This window comes from Oryzias latipes, chromosome 1 (genome assembly GCF_002234675.1).
Source record: "Oryzias latipes chromosome 1, ASM223467v1".
In the NCBI taxonomy this organism is placed as follows: domain Eukaryota; kingdom Metazoa; phylum Chordata; class Actinopteri; order Beloniformes; family Adrianichthyidae; genus Oryzias; species Oryzias latipes.
In genome coordinates, this window is record NC_019859.2 from 16,026,627 (window position 1) to 16,044,986 (window position 18,360).

The 18,360-nt window shown below is 38.9% G+C and overlaps 1 protein-coding gene across 1 annotated transcript; it reads right to left on the reverse strand.

The window, feature by feature from the left end:
- Positions 1–8,016: 8,016 nt before the first annotated feature.
- dkk2 (dickkopf WNT signaling pathway inhibitor 2) lies at positions 8,017–18,156 on the reverse strand. Its single transcript, XM_023957408.1, has 4 exons — positions 17,648–18,156; positions 11,484–11,637; positions 10,933–11,064; positions 8,017–9,693 (listed from the first exon to the last, which is right to left on the reverse strand). Exons 1-4 carry the CDS (start codon positions 17,828–17,830, stop codon positions 9,443–9,445), a joined length of 720 nt encoding a protein of 239 aa, XP_023813176.1. The 5' UTR covers positions 17,831–18,156; the 3' UTR covers positions 8,017–9,442.
- Positions 18,157–18,360: the final 204 nt, after the last annotated feature.

Consider the following 18,360-nt stretch of genomic DNA (forward strand, 5'->3'; position numbering starts at 1 on the left):
CATATCTAATGAAATATTTACATAATTCTGTCTGCATCAATCAGCAGAGTTATCCATGGGATGAAAAAATCCTCACACAGACCCTCGATAAAATAAAACAAGTACATTTCCAAAATTCCTTCCATTCTTTTGACTTTTTTTGTTTTCTTGTTGACTGTTTTTTGATTAAATTAAAACATCTGAAGTTAAAATAGTAATGGAAAAAAATAATGGTGCACAAATGTCCAGTGCTCTCAAACTGAGAAAAAAATTTTTCCCTTGCTTTTTTATTTGAAGTTATTAGAGTTATTAACTTGTGCCAAAAGTCACTTTATTTTGCATTTAAGCACCTTCCATGAAAGTGGAATCAGCATAAAAACTCAAAGTCCATCCTGTAATGCAAACTTGTACATTAGAAAAAATCAGTAAGGAAAGAAGATGTGACATGGTTTAGTGATGTAATGCTAGTATTTTAACCCTTGTGCTATCCTAGGCACTTTAAGATTGGGAGTTGGGTCATCTAGACCCACAAGACCGTGCACTGAACCTTATTTCTTCAATGATTTTTTATCTTCACTGGTGTCCATGGATTATATGAAATCCTCTTCACCTTTATTCACCTTTGTCATGGCAGGGATAACACGTCAATGTAAGGGTGGGGTCATAGGATAGCACAAGGGTTAAAGATGGGAAAATCAGGGATTTAGCCCGTAATGTGTGACAGAAACTGCATTTTACCATTCCATTCATAAAGTATAAAAAAGCATAAAAACTGCTTCAGTGTCTCACTAGCATTGAGAAAGATTGGGAACGCTGCATTTGGTTAAAAAAATGTACGTGCATATGTTTCTTTTTCTTTTCTGCGAAATAAAAGCCAAAAAACTGTATACACTAGAGTCACAGCATTTCCTTTCATGTTCATTTTCCACAAAATCACAGCTTTTTCTCATTTGTAGATATTTATCATTAATGCCTAATCTGTCACATCTCACCACACTGTGTCCACACAACACTTCCCATAGTGTGTCTCTGGGTAGTTTGAGTTCCGCAACACATATTGTGTTATTTTCATCAAGGATAATGCAACTGTTTAATAACAGGCAGGCATTGAGACTTGACAAAAAGCAGGGCTTGAACCAGCAAAAGGTTCAAGGATTGAGAGTTGGCGGTGAGATTTCTTCTGTTTGAATAACCTCCGATGTGAAACAAAAAAAAGAAAAGAAAAAATCTTACTTGCACTGCATGCTCTTAAGAAGGGGGGGTTCATGGAAAAAAATTATAACTGGGAACCGTGCTGTAATGATAAAAAATAAAATGTGTACATGTGTAGAAAGAGGAAAGCATTTTATGCGAATTGTTCAGGTCTATTCATCACATCTGATTGGACCATAAACATCTAAAAGGTTGGCGCCAGGTCTTCTCTTTCAATATATGCCCCATTTTATGACACATAAGTTTTAATTTTGAGGGTGAAAAAAGATTTTTTCTTTTGCTCAAGGCACTGCAATTGGATTCAACACGACACTGGAGTTAAATAGTCTTAATATTTAAAAAAAAAAAGGTGTTAGAACAAAATTTATAGCTGTCAGTTAAAGACAGCCTTCTGACTTTGTTTCATCCTATGAATGTGTTGCTTTAAGGCTTCTTAAAGCAGACTTCAGAGATGGAAATTTCAGGAGCTTTGTATGTTCGGAAATGGTTCTGTTTGTCTGTTTGTGAGATCTTTCTAAGAAGACCCAGTTACTCACTGTTGTAAACATCATCTTAAGATACTTTCACATCGGCCTCGGAGCCCACTGACATGGTTTGGGTTTCTTTGTATTAGTTCTTGCTTCTGTTATGTCACTGTCATGATTTGAGTTCTGTTTCCTGCTTTATTGTGAAGGTTTCCTGTTTTTTCATGTTTTTGATTTTTACTGCCCTGGTTCCAATCTCTCCTGATTGTCGTCATCTTTTTCTTGTCAGTCCTGTCTGTATATAAGTCTTGTCTCTGCCTTCCTCTTGTGCTGGTCCATACTGTCTCTTCCCTTACTGTCTTATGCCCTGGTTTTCTGTTTAGCTCACAGTAAGTTTAGTTTTGTTTCCCTGCTCTTCAGCGCTTTTTTTTGAGTACTAAACCCCTTGCCCTGGAACCCTGTGCCTCCCGTTTCGGCATTTTGGGTCCTTCATGGGCACCAGCCCTCCCTACCTTACACCCACTTCCAATAAAAGGTCTATGTGAAAGTGTGTTTCGTTCTTCCGAAACAAGATTTGTTACTTTTTTTCACCATTACTATTATTACTATCTTTAGATTCATCTCACTGAATTCATGTGTCACTTTGTCAAGTTTTTTCCATGTTTTAACTTGTAGCCATTTGTTTTTAGGCTTTTTGATGACGTCTTCACTCAGATTTGCCTCTTGTTCATTATTGGACACCCCCCCCCCCCAAAAAAAAAAAAAAAACCCACACACATTACACAACCCAGTTGGAAAAATCAAACAGTTACCACTTTAACCTTGCCTTGTCTGATCTGCCATCGCTTCAGCCTGTGCCCCATTGTTCAGGTCACTATGCAACTTGTCTGCTTCAAGGACGTTCAAGTATTACTTACTTCCTGTGTGCTTCAAAGTGGTCTCATTGCTACTCGTGCATCTTGTCCCTATGGCCATGGTCACCAGACCAGATTCTGCCTTTCTTGGTATTGATTTTTATTTTTTTGGTTCTGGGCTTTCTCCAGACCTCTTCATTTTACCATGTCTGGTGTTTTTGTTTTTTCTTGGGGCCGTCTAGGTTTTTATGCTCCTTAACCCTTGTGCTATCCTAGGCACTTTAACATTGGGAGTTGGGTCATCTAGACCCACTAGACAGTGCATTGAACCTTTTTTCTTCAATGATTTTTGATCTTCACTGGTGTCCATGGATTACATGAAATCTTTCCACCTTTATCCACCTTTGTCATGGTAGGGAGAAAACGTCAATGCGAGGGTGGGGTCATCTAAGGTAGCACATGGGTTAAGAAGGGGGGGCACCGTGCAGGTTTGGGATATTTATTTTATACACATTTTAACCCCTTGACATTTATTGATGCAAATATGCACTAAAATACTTCGGTTTCAAAATAATCTTAACTTTGCATCTACGTGAATTCAAGTAGTTTGAAATAAATTCAGGTGTTAATGTTGCTTGTAGTATGTTACAAATGTTAGTAAGACAGTGTCAATGACATTTAATAATGCTTTGTTTTGTTTTTTGGAGAAATAAAAACAGATTTAACATGAACTTTTTTTTTACAATACATTTAAAATTTTATGATTAGAAAGCTTACCGGTAGATTTTATTTTTAGCTAAGCATCAGACTGATTACTTAAGCCCGTTGAGAGAACTGTGTTGTTATATTGGGCTATATAACTAAAATTGAATTGAATTCAATTGCTGATTAGAACTGGTGCTGTTAAATAAGGGAAGCTGCCAAACATTGTGCCAGACTACTAATTATACAATTTTAAACTTTATGTGCGGAATAATATCGATGTTATATTTTGTCCTTATTGGTAGGGTTGTAATGAACTTTTTAAATCTGATGTGGAAGTGGTAATTTGCAGTAAATAGTGAATGGAATTAGTCTGAGAGAAAACTAAAAAAAATCCTAAAAGGGTTTGGGGGGTTAAAGCATGCATTTCCTCTTTTCTGTTATCAACACAACATTTTAAATGTGTACATCAAGTAATTTGCAACACTTTTGTTTCCTTGTTTTGGGGGCTTTTCTTTGTTACACTTGAAAGGCTTTTGCTGGAAAATGAGAATGTGCGAACTGCTCAAAGATTTGAACCAAACAAATAATTCTCTGTAATCAACATCAAAAAGTGATGACATCTTCAGATTCATGCTCCTCTAGAAACTGTTTGGTTGATCTGACATTAGTGATGCAGCAGACTTCACAATGATATCACTGTGTCTGCTCGCTAGAGAAGACTTTCATTCTCTGCCACAGGAGATGATATGAGCCATACAAACTCAAATTAAATTTATGATTTGCATGATGCAAACACAGGCAAGAAATCAAAGCCTTCCACTGAGTCATTTAGCATATTTATTTAGCTGGCAAGTTTACGGGCAATCAGAGACCTGCCTGTGTGAACTCCCTCATTTGTATTCGTTTGTATTTTCTGCTGACACCCACTGGAAAGTGCCGACCCAGTGACAGCCACTCTCTCATTAGCAGGTTTTGGTGGAGACTGCAAAAGTTGTGGGTGGCCTGGAATTGGAGAAAAGTACTTTTCTAGCTTGTATCTGCCTTTTCTTTCCACAGAGACTAAAAGTCTCCGATCAACCTGAATGCATCCTTTTCTCAAGGTCGACCCAGACTAAAAAGGATCCAACATTTCAGCTGAAAGAAATCTTATCCAAACAAAGATACGGTGCAATTATTATTTACAATGGAAAGCATGTGTGGAGAAAAAAAATACTGGATCATGGCTGTTCTGACGGCACAACCTTATAAAGCTTTGAATAGATTTCAAACTGAACGTTTACCAAATTTGAGAAAATAAATTATCCTTTTTTTTTCATTTGTATTGAAAAAAGTATTTAATATTAAATTGCAGCAGCGTATAAAGTTGTTGTAAAGTTTTATTGTTAAAAAATAAAGAAAATGGATTCTAAGTATAGAAATAAAGTACCGGTAAACTTGTTTTCAAAGTGATCATTTTTCAGAGTTTGCACTTTTTTCACATCTCCTTCAACCTCTGAAGACCTGAGCTAAGCTTGTTAACACCAATTTCAAGTCAGCCAATCACATGGCAGCAACTTAGTGCATGTAGGCATGGTGAAGACGATCTGCTGCAGTTCAAACTGAGCATCAGAACAAGGAAGAAAGGTGATTGAAGTGACTTTGAACATGGAATGGTTGTTGATGCCAGACTGTTTTGCTGGTCTGAGTATTTCAAAAACTGCTGATCTACAGGGATTTTCACCCACAACCATCTCTAGGGTTTACAGAGAATGGTCAGAAAGAGAGAAAATATATCCAGTGAGCAGCAGTTCTGTGGGCAGAAATGCCTTGTTGTAGTCAGAGGTCAAAGAGAATGACCAGACTGGTTGGAGCTGGTAAAAAGGCAACAGTAACTCAAAGGTCTGCAGAAAAGCGTCTCTGAACGCACAACAAGTCCAACCTTGAGGCAGATGGGCTACAGCAGCAGAGGACCACTCCGGCTTCTACTCCTGTCAGCTAAGAACAGGAAACTGAGGCTACAATTCACAGACTCGTCAAAATTGGACAATAGTAGAATGGAAAAGCGTTGCCTGGTCTGATAAGTCTCCATTTCTGCTGCCATATTCAGATGGTAGGGTCAGAATTTGACATCAATAACATAAAATCATGGATAGGTCCTGCCTTTTATTAACAATTAAGAATTAACAATTCTTGCATTATTCTTGATGAACAATTAACATCAGTGGTGTGATGGTGTGGTGGATATTTTCTTGGCACGCTTTGGGCCCCTTTGTACCAACTGAGCATGGTTACAACACCACAGCCAACCTAAGTATTGTTACTGACCATGTCCATCCCTTTATGTCCACAGTGTACCATCTTCTGATGGCTACTTCCAGCAGGATAACAGCCGTGTCATACGACTGGAATCCTCTCTGGTTGGTTTCTTAACCCTTGTGCTATCCTAGGCACTTTAACGTTGGGAGTTGGGTCATCTAGACCCACTAGACAGTGCGCTAAAGCTTTTTTTTTTTTCAATGATTTGTGAACCTCACTGGTGTCCATGGATTACATGAAATCTTTCCACCTTTATCCACCTTTGTCATGGAAGGGAGAACACCTCAATGTAAGTGTGGGGTCATCTGAGATAGCACAAGGGTGAAACATGAAAATTAGTTCACTGGACTCAAATGACCTCCGCAGTCACCTGATCTCAACCCAATAGAGAGCCTTTGGAATGTGGTGGAACAGGAGATTGGCATCATGGATGTGCAGCCGACAACTTTGGAGCAACTGTGTGATGCTGTCATGTCAACATGGAGTAAACTCTCTGAGGAATGTTTTCAGTAACTGGTTGAATCTGTGCCAACAATGAATAAGCCAGTTGTCAAGAAAGAAGGGGTCCAACCCGGTATACCAGCAAAGGGACTCTAATAAAATGCCCAGTGAGTATATGCCCAAAATGTGATTTCCACTAATGTGGAGGTCTTAAGTAGTTAAAAACTTCAACATCTTTCAAAGTATTCTTCAAGAGTGTTTTCCCGCTAAATGTTTAAGGTCAGGCAGTGATAGAGGGGAAAACCTGGTTTCTAAAATAGGAGTTGTGGGAGACAGAAATTTCAACTCAAGCTCTGTCAACCAAACATTTTATCAGCGTCTGGTTGATACATCAGAGAAGCCACATTAATGAAAAAAAAAGCTCACTAAGTGCAGGATATATTGTGATGAAAATATAAACTGACAGTGTGTCATTGAGAATTATGGAACAAAACCCATGAAACACTATAAACGTCAAATTTGACATATTGCAACTCTGTATAAGTTCCTTGGGTCCCGTAAACTTAATATTACATTCAAACTACTTCTAACAACTAGTACAAATCCCTCCAAGTAGTTACTGTTACTGAGGGAGCTTTCAACAACTTTTGTGTTTCAGTTGAATCATCCTGAGCAGGAAAATTGGAGTTTTAGAACAATAGAATCTGTTTTTACCTAATAAATAAATGTAATTTAGTACCAGGGTGAGAACAAAAGCCTGTTAAAACTTCTCTGATTTTGCAATCAGACCGACTCTCCTGGGACTTCTCAAAAAGGGCACAATCAGGAAATACAATTATTTTCTCAAAATAGCCCCTTTTTTTCTTTCAAAGAGCTTCCTGCTCTACCATCATTTCATAACATGCATCATAAAAGATACGTGGTCCTTATTAAACCAAATATGTACTGAACATTTTCACTGGAACAAGGGTACAAAGATTTGCCCATAGATCACATCTGCAAAGCATTAGGCTATAATGACCCTCATAGATTTTTGTTTTGACCGTTGAAAAGCAGACAAACGCACTTTGTGGCTGCAGGTTGTTGTCACCCGATCACAATTTAAACTCCAATTTTACCCTCATTATTGGGGTTTAATAAGCAGGACACATTAGTTTGAAATAAACAAGTGTTTTTTTTTAAATAAATTTATCAAGTTTTATTTTTTTATGTAGAGATAATGTCTAAAAATATCATTCATGTTAATTACTTTTAGAATGTTAACTACATTTAGAAATATATTTAAATGGTTTAAAAGGGACTTTTATTCCATATTGTTTATGCACATTGACTGTGTAGAAGAGAAAACCATGAAAAACAAACTTGAAGGACTTTTTCTGTCTAACATCTGGCTATAAATGTGTTTTTTTCATGTATTTATTTGCCCCTTACTAGACTGAGTGCAATTTGAGCCTCCAGGACGGCGAACTGGGAGTGTCTTATCAACAGAACACTTGGTGTCTGCAGTATTTCTGTCAGTGATGAAGTGTCCTTGGATGCAGACTTCTCTTAGGCTCTGTGCACACTGTTCCATGCAACAACAACAAAAACCTGGATCAAAACTAGTTATTTCTGGCTGTATGTTTTCATTTCAAGAACTTCAATAAAAGAAATTAAATTCATATTTCATATAAAAAATGTCCATTCAACTCATGGAAAGTATTAATACTAAAGACTTAGTTTATCAACTCTGTTACCTCACTGTTTGAAACTTGAACTTGCGTTCACTTTTCTGTGGCTTCTTACTGTTTGGTCACTTGACTGGAAGTTGAAGAGGTAAATTCCAACATAAGGTTCACATTATTGCTGGTGGCAGTAATGAAGTGCATAATGTGCATCGACTCACAAATGTTCTTAGCTGCTGACAAGTAAACAGAGTGGGAGGTGAAATGAAAATGTGTTTCAAAATGTGTCTTTTGTAATGAGTAAAATATTATAATTTATTGTGGGCCACAGTAAAATTAAAACATATTTTTAGGCATGATGTTTAGGTTATTTAAATTGATCAAGCAAAAAGAAACAAAGGGTGATGATAAATACAAAAAACAATATTTTTATTCATCCATTAAGGTAAATACAAGAAGTAAAATCAACGCAAAGGATTCACACACAAAAAAAATATTAGTGGGATATTCATCTTCTCACCATTTACACATCATTTACATGACATATTTGAGACATTGTTACGATTCATCCGGTCTGGGAAATTTGTCAGAACTATGGCAGATTTTCTCCTGGCTGTCTACTACTTCAGTGTGCATTTGCCATCCAACCCTACCCTTCCTACCTAAAATATTTCATAGTACTGTCTCAATCTTAAACATATGTACATGATATACACGGATCCTTAAATATATGCTAATTCCAGTCTATTTACAATATAAGAGCTTATCGATACTTTAGAAGGTTTAAACAGAACAGTATGTATACTTGATGCTTTAAAACAAACATTCAATTTTTCAAACAATGAAATCTTAATGCTTGTTTGTAAAGTTCAAAATTAGGGAAATTAAATATACTTTAAAAAGATTCATGTTCGAACTTTAATGGTGCGCCACAAATGTTTCCAAAAAGTTTGGGATGAAAATATATGGTAAGAAAAAAACACAAAAAATGAATGGTAAATGACTTGTTCATTCCTTCCTTGACTTCAGGTCAGGTGACTGTAAAAGCAGAAGCTTTGACATTAACATCACAACAGCTGCAGCAGATCCTCAGTTTAACTCACTGCTGGATGACATTTGGTAGAAGCTACATCATGGCAGATCATACAAGCTTTCTGCAGCAAATACGATGCTTCAGTTCCTGTTTTATGATAGCAACATCATAAGAAACTGCTCATCCTGTAGAAAATGCCATTCTTTGGTGTTCGAACACTAAATGTAATGTTTAAATAAGTTATCACTCTAGGTGACCAGCCTGTACTGTCATTAAAAGGATTAAAACACTGTTACTGGTTATGAAAGTTTCTAACAGCAAAAGTTGACATTTTTAAGCTTTGAAATAACTGAATGTATATGGAATTATGGAAATTTGACCCAAAAAAATGAGGAAATCCAGTCATGAAAACAGAAATGTTTAACATAAAATCTTTAGACTATGTTAAGATTGTTTGGATGAAGCTTGATGAAGGTTGCTACATCTGTGGCCTCATTTTGGTCCACACCGCTCATCTGAATATCTCTGCAGCTCCCTGAAGGTTATGAAAAAGGGATTCTTTTTTAATAAACGCAGTTCAGACGTGTTATCTCAATGCTGTGTGTACATGTGCTTGAGCGGCCTCCTCTTGTAAAAGAGAGCTTGAACCCTAAAAGTTTGTTCTGTCTCTTGTTAGTGTCAGCTTTTTGCTCCTTTTCAAAACAGCCAACTATTTTCTTTTTTTTTTCTTTTTTAAGAAAAAACCTTCACTGATCGACGGATGAGGCCTCATCACTGACAGCTGCAGCCTCAGCTTCAGATCTTCTGGCACATGTGGAGTCTGGACTTGGATAAGGAGGTGGCGTCTTTCCACACCTTGCAGGAGAGGCCCTTGGCGCAGTCACAGCGCTGGAAGATTTCCAAGCCGTGAGAGCCTTTCTTCCTCTGCTTGGTGCACACCTCTCCCTGCCTCAGCACTGGTTTGCAAATTTTGGTCCAGAAATGGCGAGCGCAGCAGTAGCCCTCCGAGCAATCAGACGATCGCAAGCAAGGGTCACCCTCGTGACCTGAAAGAACACCACAAACTCTGAGCATCAGGGGTGGAGATGTTACATGAGCAAACACAAAGATTCTTATAGAAATTCTTATAGAACAAGCAGAAAATATTTACACTGACTGCCATTTAAAAAGAACATACATGGGGATGTATCGCGCCTAAAAATTCCACAGATTCCATCATATTTGGACTCGTCAGAGTCACAGGAAGCATTAAAAAGTAAAACTACTTTCATCCTTTAAGCCATGCTTCTGAAATGTTTTATGTCTTACTTTGCTTATTTCAATATTTAGTCTTGCCAGTGATGAACTATTAATTCATAGTTTTATATCCTGGATCTTCTGGGTGGAGACTTCTCAAGCAGTGACTTGCAAGAACCTTCTAGAGCGTTTAAAGATGCACTCTGATAAAGAAAAACTGATTGTTCACATGTTCTTGTGGTAGTTTTTCTAATGATGGAGGACATATATAAAGAAAATTAAGCTTAAAGGTGCATTTCTAAGGATTTTTTTTATTCCAATCATTGTGAATGAAGAGCAGACGAAAAAATGCAGCTGTAAAAAGATTGTAGGTGTGACAGAAACTACAAGAGCAAGCTACAAGCTCCCTGCTCGGCTCCAGTCACTTGTAGACAGCTAGATCCAAATGATGTCCAACATAAAAACAACATAATTGTGTTTAAAAGACGACTGGGAACCCTTTCACAATAGATCAAAAGATGATAAAAGAATGACTTTTAGGAAAAAAGAGTCAAAAACAAATGAAGGCAATTCAATGAATCAGTTGCAACTTTTAGGTTGTTGTAACACTGATTTCTACTTTAAACTCTGTTGGTTAAAGGGTCCATTTAGAGTTAAGTCACCCACTGCATCAGGAACAGGCTCTAAAAATAACCTCTGTCAGGTGGCATGAACACAAAGCAGGAGGTTCAATGAGTTATTGCAACAGACATACCAAAACTGGGTTCTGTGGTTTCTTTCCTTGTGTGTCACACATTGTGTGCTGCTGTCAGCAGAACTGTTCTGTGGTTTTGTGACAGTGCAGAACAGCAACATGCATTGTGGTTTGTTCTCAGCTGGCCTGGTATGTTTTGGGCACAGCACCAAAAGGCCCTCTATCAACATCACTTGCGGACTGGCATGGCCGTTAGATTGTTGAAGATATGCTGTAATGACTTCATCCACAGAGGTTGAGGATGGCAGTGAGAAAAATGAGAACATTGAAAATGGTTTGCAGAGGAGATTTTTACCTTTCAGCGAATGCTTAGCCTGTGCCTTTCCTTTCTTCCTCCAGCTGTGGTATTTCGTGGAGTGTTTGCTGTGCTCGTCCAAAGCTGGGATGTGAGGCGAAAGCACGCTCTCAAACACTGGGACACAAATATCTGCACAGAAACAAACAGGAACAGAGGTGAAGCTTAACTCTTATACATTTTTAATAACAGCCCTGTTGCCAAAATGAATTTCTCAGAACACTGGATAATTTGAGGGTGGGGCGTGAAGCCTCAAACATCTCCACTGGAGCAATTCTTTCGTTCCAACTTAAAGTAATTGGTTTGCTTAGGAGAATTGTGGACATTTGTTTTTTGTTTAACTGATCATTTGACAACTTGGGTTAAATATTATTTATCTTTAATGGTCCAAAGGAAAGTATCTTTTAGAAAAGGCAAACTAAAGATCAAATTTTTTACTTAAAAAACTGTTTTTTTTTAAAAAAAGGTTTTGTTGCAAATCCAAGTTTTAGAATGTCCCCTGAGTTCATCAGGCTGTATATATTTTAATTTGGGAATGAATTCACACGCACAGTTACTGCAGCGGTTTCCAGGGCAGCACATAGAGTCTCGGTTGCATCTTTTCATCTTCCGGCGGCAGGACAGGCAGCGAGAGGGACTCTGTTGGGGGCTGTGGCAGTAACTGCCCACACTGCATTCCTTGTCATTACTGCATGGATACACTTGCTGGAAAAACATACAAAACAAAAGACAAAATAAATTACCTCTTTTATTGCTTTATTTTATTTATTTTTTGGTTCTGCCTGCACAACATGCGAAAGAACAAGTGTTTGGAAAAAGTGAAAAACATTAACAACACTGTAGAAGATGAGTAAAATAAGAAATAAGACAAGTGCTAACAAAAGAATAAAAGCTGCATGTATCCGGTAAGTATCTTTAATCACGCTCTGATTTTATTTTGAAATAAGTTTCTGTGGGAAGTACAAGAAACACGTTCTCATTTATATTTCTGTAAAAACCCATCCACATGTGAGAAACTCTTATTTTGAAGAACATCACCTTGGGTGCAGGAGCCGGATGTGAAAGAAAAGAAGAAAAATGAAGCGACTTAAACCAGCTGCAACATTCATCAGCACTACAGCAACACATCGGAAGTTCTCACATGCACATTTGAGCTTCAAAAAAAAAGAACAAGATTAGACTTGCTGGACAGCTGCCACAGTTGACTTTCTCAGGCTTGAAATGTGTGAAGGCACTTGTGCAGCAGTGGAAAAACGAGCAGGAATATCAAACTGAATGCTCATCCATCATTATGACAGGAAGCAAATGCTCAGCATGTGGATAAAAGTAAGCATTATGCTCAAATCCGTGTTTATGCCAACATTCAGGGAGATTAACCAACATACTAAGGTCATTGAAAAAAAATAGGGGAGACGGCAATTAAAAAAAAAGATTTGGGACATATTTCGGTTCTGGTTTGCACCTTCCTGACCCTGGATGTCCGACAGCTCCCAGCGTTTCATCTGTGCAGAAAATGCAATTGTACATCCCAGCTTACTTACATCACACACCCTCACTAATGCCACAAACTACCATTTTGCATTTTATTTGTTTATAGATCAACTATGCGAGAATTAGTTGGAGAGACGGGTGTTTGAAGAGAAGCTGGCTGCCTGTTCCCACTGCTTCCTGTCAGACACTAATTGCCTCCCGGCTCAGATGCCGTACCAAGTAAACAAATAGTAGCTTGTTACTCAGCCCCTTGAAGAACACCTTGATGACAAATTATTGCTATAACTTTAGTTATCGCTGTAAGCTCACTTAATATGCTCTTTGCTTTTTACAAACTCCTTCTTCCAAGATGATTGGAGTAACATACTTAGTCCAAGAAACTCTCAATGTCCAGAAGACTGCTGGGGAAAGTATGGTCCAACAAGAAACAGGGACATTCTTTGCTGAAGCGACATTCACTCCACCCTCAGCAACGCGTGTTCAAGCAACCACTACCAATGAAAGGTTTTGGGCTTCTGCGTTCACAACTCTCATGTTCATGCAAGTTTTTATGACCATATTCAGGCTCTTTATGCAAAATGCACAACCACTGAATACATGTTGCATGATAAAGGTCAAAATTTGACCAATCCGGGGACTTGGATTTCTTAGTGACATGTGGATGATGTCCCTTTTAATTCCAGGAAGTGCCAACCGCTTGAAAATTAATCATGGGGGAGAAATTAATAATTGCAGTTTGTGCCCAAGCGGAATTATATGACACCAAGTTTTTCATATATCAGAATTTTGCACTGCTTTGACAGTTGTTACAAAGCCTCTTCCAACTGTAGGTGGCGGACATGCATGGGCTCTATTTGCGTTCAAAAAACCATGTTTTGCAAATTCTTAATGGGGAAGTCCGGTGTTTTTGTAGCTTCACAGATAAATATGCAGACGTATCTCCGGCGGTATTTCATGACACCTGCTCTGATTTTGTCGTGGTGTTGCATCAGGTTCCACAGACTGCATGTTGGCAGGAAAGAGTGTTGCAGATGAAGAAGACCTGGGCTCACCTCTTCCATCACAGCTCAATCTGAATGTCAGCCCTTTGAAATGCACTGATACCTGACCCCTGAAACCACAGCTGATAATCTGGCCTTATCCTGTCGTGTTTAAACCGCCCCATTTGCAACTTCTGAGGAATGAACCGTCATTTGACTGCATCCAAAAAAGTCATCTCACGTGTTTTTCTGTTGATCCCTTATTTTTTACCCTGACGACCTTCACACATAAAAGCAAAGCTTTGGAAAGTGCACAGGAAGAGGGTTAAAAACTGAACACTTCAAATCCTCTCTTGGTATGCTGGTGTGACGATAAAGAGAAAGACAGACGGAGATCCATAAGGGAAGCCCCCGGTCCTATCTTGTGTTGCTTTTGTGCTGGTAAAACACTGTTGCTTTGAAGAGGAAACATAAATGTGCGGGAGCAACAATCTGCAAGGGATTTACTCCAGGATATAGAGGGCTTTGAACCTTCGCTCTCAGTCTTTGAGATCCCTTATTTACGTCTGTTAACCCATTCCAGAGTGTTGATACTTTTCCACCGACATGGCCTGCAATGCATAAAAATAACACTATGACTGCCACCTCTGCTTAACATACTTATGAGAGTTTGAAATGCAGGAAAAGAAGGATGATGAAATAAGTTATCCTGAAGTAAATGAGCTCGTGTTTAATTGCCAAAATCCTACTGACAGAATCCCAACGGACTGGCGTTGTTTCCTGCAGCAGAACAAAAAAAAAGCTACAAAGCTAAATGTTGTTACCAGATAAAGAACACTGTATTTATTGGATTAAGGGAATGAAGACAGTCTAAAAGCACTTTCACACAGAGACTGTAGTGAAAAAAAAACATGCTGGTGAGGATCTTTTTACTCTTCACTTTTAGATTGAAACACTTCTTATGTAAGTTGTTTTGATATCAATGAGGCATCCTTCTAACATGCAATCACAGCAAATGAGCTACCTGCAGGATGTTCTTGTTGGAACACCTTAGTCTGAAATTACCTGTAGATAACCTGTAGATGTTTCAACTTACTTATTCACTGCGAGGAACACATTTGGGAGGGAATGATTTTGGTTTGACCGTGTATCCACAATGAGGAGCACATCTCTCTCCACGCTAAAAGGACTAACCAGACATGCAGTGAGTATGTGTATTTAAAGGACATTTTGGGTAGCGAGAGTATGATAGTCTGAGAATCTTTCAAATTTGATTGGCAGACATCCAAAAACTCTTTAAAAAGTCACACGCCTCAGCAGCCGAATACTGTCGCCAAGCCAAAACCACCAGGCGCAATGTAGCGTTCAGTGTCTTGCCCAAGGACATTTTGCAACACGGACAGGCAAGGCAGAAACCAAACGTGCAATATTCCGATCAGAGGTCGACCGCTTTCCCGATCAGAGGTCGACCGCTTTACCTGATCAGAGGTCGACCGACATCTGCACCATGACCTTTACAAAAATCCAGGTATTTGTGTTACAGAAACCAAACCCTGCAAGCAGACCATATCACTTCTGCTGTTTCTGCAGTTGAAAGTTTCAGGCTTGTTATTTTTACTCATTCATTGGTATAACATCCCTTCATTTTGAATGTCAAATCTTTACTTTTTTTTCTTTCTGTTCCAGTGTGGGGCTTTCTATTTTAATGTGTATTTGATTGACCGGGGTAATCCTAAATCATCTGCAACTAAAAGTGTAATTCAATTTCAGGTTTTGCTTGTTTTTTTTAGCAAAAGACAGGAACTGCAGTTGTTGAAAAATCCTCCTATAAGCCCAACATATGGAGGACATGCATCTCATTTGAAGATCAAATCAAAGTTTTTTCGGAACTTGGAACCAATCTGCCAAAAATAGATAACAGTAAAACTCCCCATAACCACCAAGCTAGGCCTGCTGTTTGCTTTATGGCACACACAAAAAAACCACATTAATGAGTCATGAAAGTTGTTTTCTTTAGGAAGAAACTTTCAAAACTGTTAATCACTCCCCTAAAAGTACTCGTTTTTTAATTTTGTTGATGTAAAATGTAATTTTGAAGCTGTTTTAACTATTCAGCCATTAAGTTTAATTTATCCCTCAGTTGGAAACATCCTCTGACATTTACAAATGCTCTGGACCTTCAGAGCTACAGTTTGTAACCTGAACCTATGAATGGTGTTAATGAGTACTGTGGGGCCTTAAGAAGTCAAATAAACAAAGCCATTGTGTAAACTGTCTTCACAGACCCTGAAAGCACAGAGGTTGTATCACATAACATAGAGATGACTGTGCACAAGTCACTCACACAAACCATGAGTTTGATGTGTTTCATCATACATAGTCACATGTGTTTCTACTTGCGCCTTAGTGGAGACTATAAGGCTGAGTGCTTAACCTAGTTTAGATAAACTCTGAGCTGATTTTACCAGTGGTAATCCACAAGGTGTAACCCTGTGAAGTGACATTTCTCATCAGAACCAACACATGAAGGCACCTCATCCTTCAGGCAATCACCGGACAAACTGAACTCAGCTGAACAAACAGACAGAAATCACTGCTGTCCTCAATTGTAATTTTGTCTGACACTTTTTTCTTTCTCAAAGGCCACAAGTAAAATGGTTGGTGACAGTTTTACTACAGTCAGTCAGATGCAACAATGGAGGGATTCATTCAAGAAGGATATTACCACCAGGAAACAGTTAAAACCTGCTTTTGTTTGTCGGTGAATAATGCAACTTTCACCCACAAGTGTTGTGACAACACCAGATTACACTCTAGTTTCCTGTTTGTCTTTTCCCAAGCTGGATAGGCTACACTTCTAAAATGTGTGCCATTCAAACAAGTGGCAGTATAATATCAAAAACATATTGTTAAAAATTTGATAGCCCTAACGAAGCATTGCATTTCCTCCCATTTCACAAGAAAGAAAGAAAAGATGGCTTATGTGGTGAGAGCTCACTATCCAACTATTTCCTGCAAATTGTCTAGAGGTGTGAAAATCTGCCAGCCAGACCCCACCAACTCAAAAAATGTCAGCAGAATGGCAACATAAGCATAAGTCTGTCTGCAGCGTATATGTGCAGCATCCTCATAAATGTGGTTAAAGGCAAACGTAAAGGAAATGTACTCTAAAACGTACTCTAAAACGTAAAGGAAATGTTGAGGTTGTTGCTATTTTCCAAATATTAAGCCAAACCTTAATCAGCACTGAAAGCTTTTGGTATGGGGGGGGGGGGGGGGGGGGTTCAATCGTGAGTCACTTTGGAAAAAAAATGGTCATCTTTGACATGTTTTTGTGCTCTCCAATTACACAAACTAAGGGACAGACCCACAATTCAGTAACACAAAGATGCAGAATCATTTGTGGCTACAATGTGGCAAATTGAGTTTATGAACTACACAACAAGTGCTACTACTTTGTGGCTGAGATCTGACTAAAACTACAAGACACACAAATTACAAAAACTTTCTCGGTGTGCCACAAACACATCAACATTTGTACAAAAGGCACTTTTGTTTCATAACATTTTAATTCATTTCAAACCAAGTTAAACAATTGCAAAGGTAAGTGTTGCACATTTTGCATTTAGGCATCACAGCAAACTATCTTACAGAAAAACAAAGTTGAGGCAAAAGCATCTGATTAGGATGATAGATGGATTGTGGGAGATATGGAGATGTGCCAGTGCCATGTGCACAAAAACCACAATAAGGCATTTCCTAAACTAAACACAACAGACAAATCTGCATTTCATTTATTATTTCCTTTTAATCCCAGCTTTCCAGTTGCATTGATGTGGCACTTTGCCGAAGCAGCATGAGTTGATAACTTTTTGAGTGGCTACTAAGTGTATCCCAGCGGCCCCATACGGAATCTCATAATCCCAGCAAGCGTCTGGTCCGCTTTAATGACACCAGGTCCCAGACAGAAAATTACCCCAAGTGTTAACTTTTTCTCACATTTCTGCTGCCATCAATGATTTACTGTCGAAGTGCGCTGCACCCGACTGTGGCGTCAGGTTTGAGAGGCAATTAAGGTTTATGAGAGGTCCAGTGCTCCCACAGTTCTAATAACAGCTCTCACAACGTGAGTTATATTTTTGGGTGTGAATAAATATGATCTTTTATCTTGTTTTGGCGCATGCGTAAAAGTCCCTAAATATGTGATTTTACAGACCAAAAAAAAAAAAAAAGTGAAAGTGTACCTGCGGGATGAAGTTGCGCTTCTTGGTGACAACAGCAGAGCGGTTAGTGGCCGCTGTGGGCTTCTCCTCGATGAGACCAGACTTGATGGAGTTCTCTTTCGGGCGCCCCTCTGATGCGTCTGTCCTCACGGAGACGATGAGAAACATCAAAACACAGCATCTATTCCAAGTAGTGGCAAGCATCCTCGATACAACGTCGAGAGGGAAAAACCAAAAACTTTAAAGTTTGTGTCGGGAAATTAAAAAAAAAAAGAGTATCTCAATAAGGCGCGTGCGCCCCCGCTCTGTCCATGCGTCACGGCTGCCAAGAGCGCAACAGAGGCAAGGATGGTGAGGCAAAAATTTATACTGCTGATGTGATGTTCAGAAGAATGCCTGCCATGGGCAGAGTCCAGTGAAGAAGGGGAGTAATGAAGAGTCAAAGTTGGTCAAAAGAAAAGGACCTTTAGGAGGTCTCCACTGTGTCTCCGTCTGGCTGTGAGTGAGCACTCCGTCTTCCAGCCGGCAGCTTTATGATCTCAGACACTTTTTTTTTAATAGGATCCTAATGAGTTTGCTTCCTCCGCCCCTATCCAGTACTGACAAAGAGTGAAACTAATCTGTGCGCGGCACTGCTGCTCCCGCATTGTCGTCTCCACACCGGCACCAGAAGCTCCTTTGGGAAAGAGCTATAAAATTATACACTGTGTATTTTAACTGAGCACTTGACCCTT

Bases quoted from the DNA above. Each gene is read 5' to 3' on its own strand.
- dkk2 (XM_023957408.1), bottom strand. From the start codon at position 17,830: ATGCTTGCCACTACTTGGAATAGATGCTGTGTTTTGATGTTTCTCATC. The intron at 11,638-17,647 runs GTACACTTTCAC...ATGTTTTTCCAG, and splicing joins AGCGCAACTTCATCCCGCAG to CAAGTGTATCCATGCAGTAA. The intron at 9,694-10,932 runs GTAAAAATCTCC...GTGTTCTTTCAG, and splicing joins GGCTAAGCATTCGCTGAAAG to GTCACGAGGGTGACCCTTGC.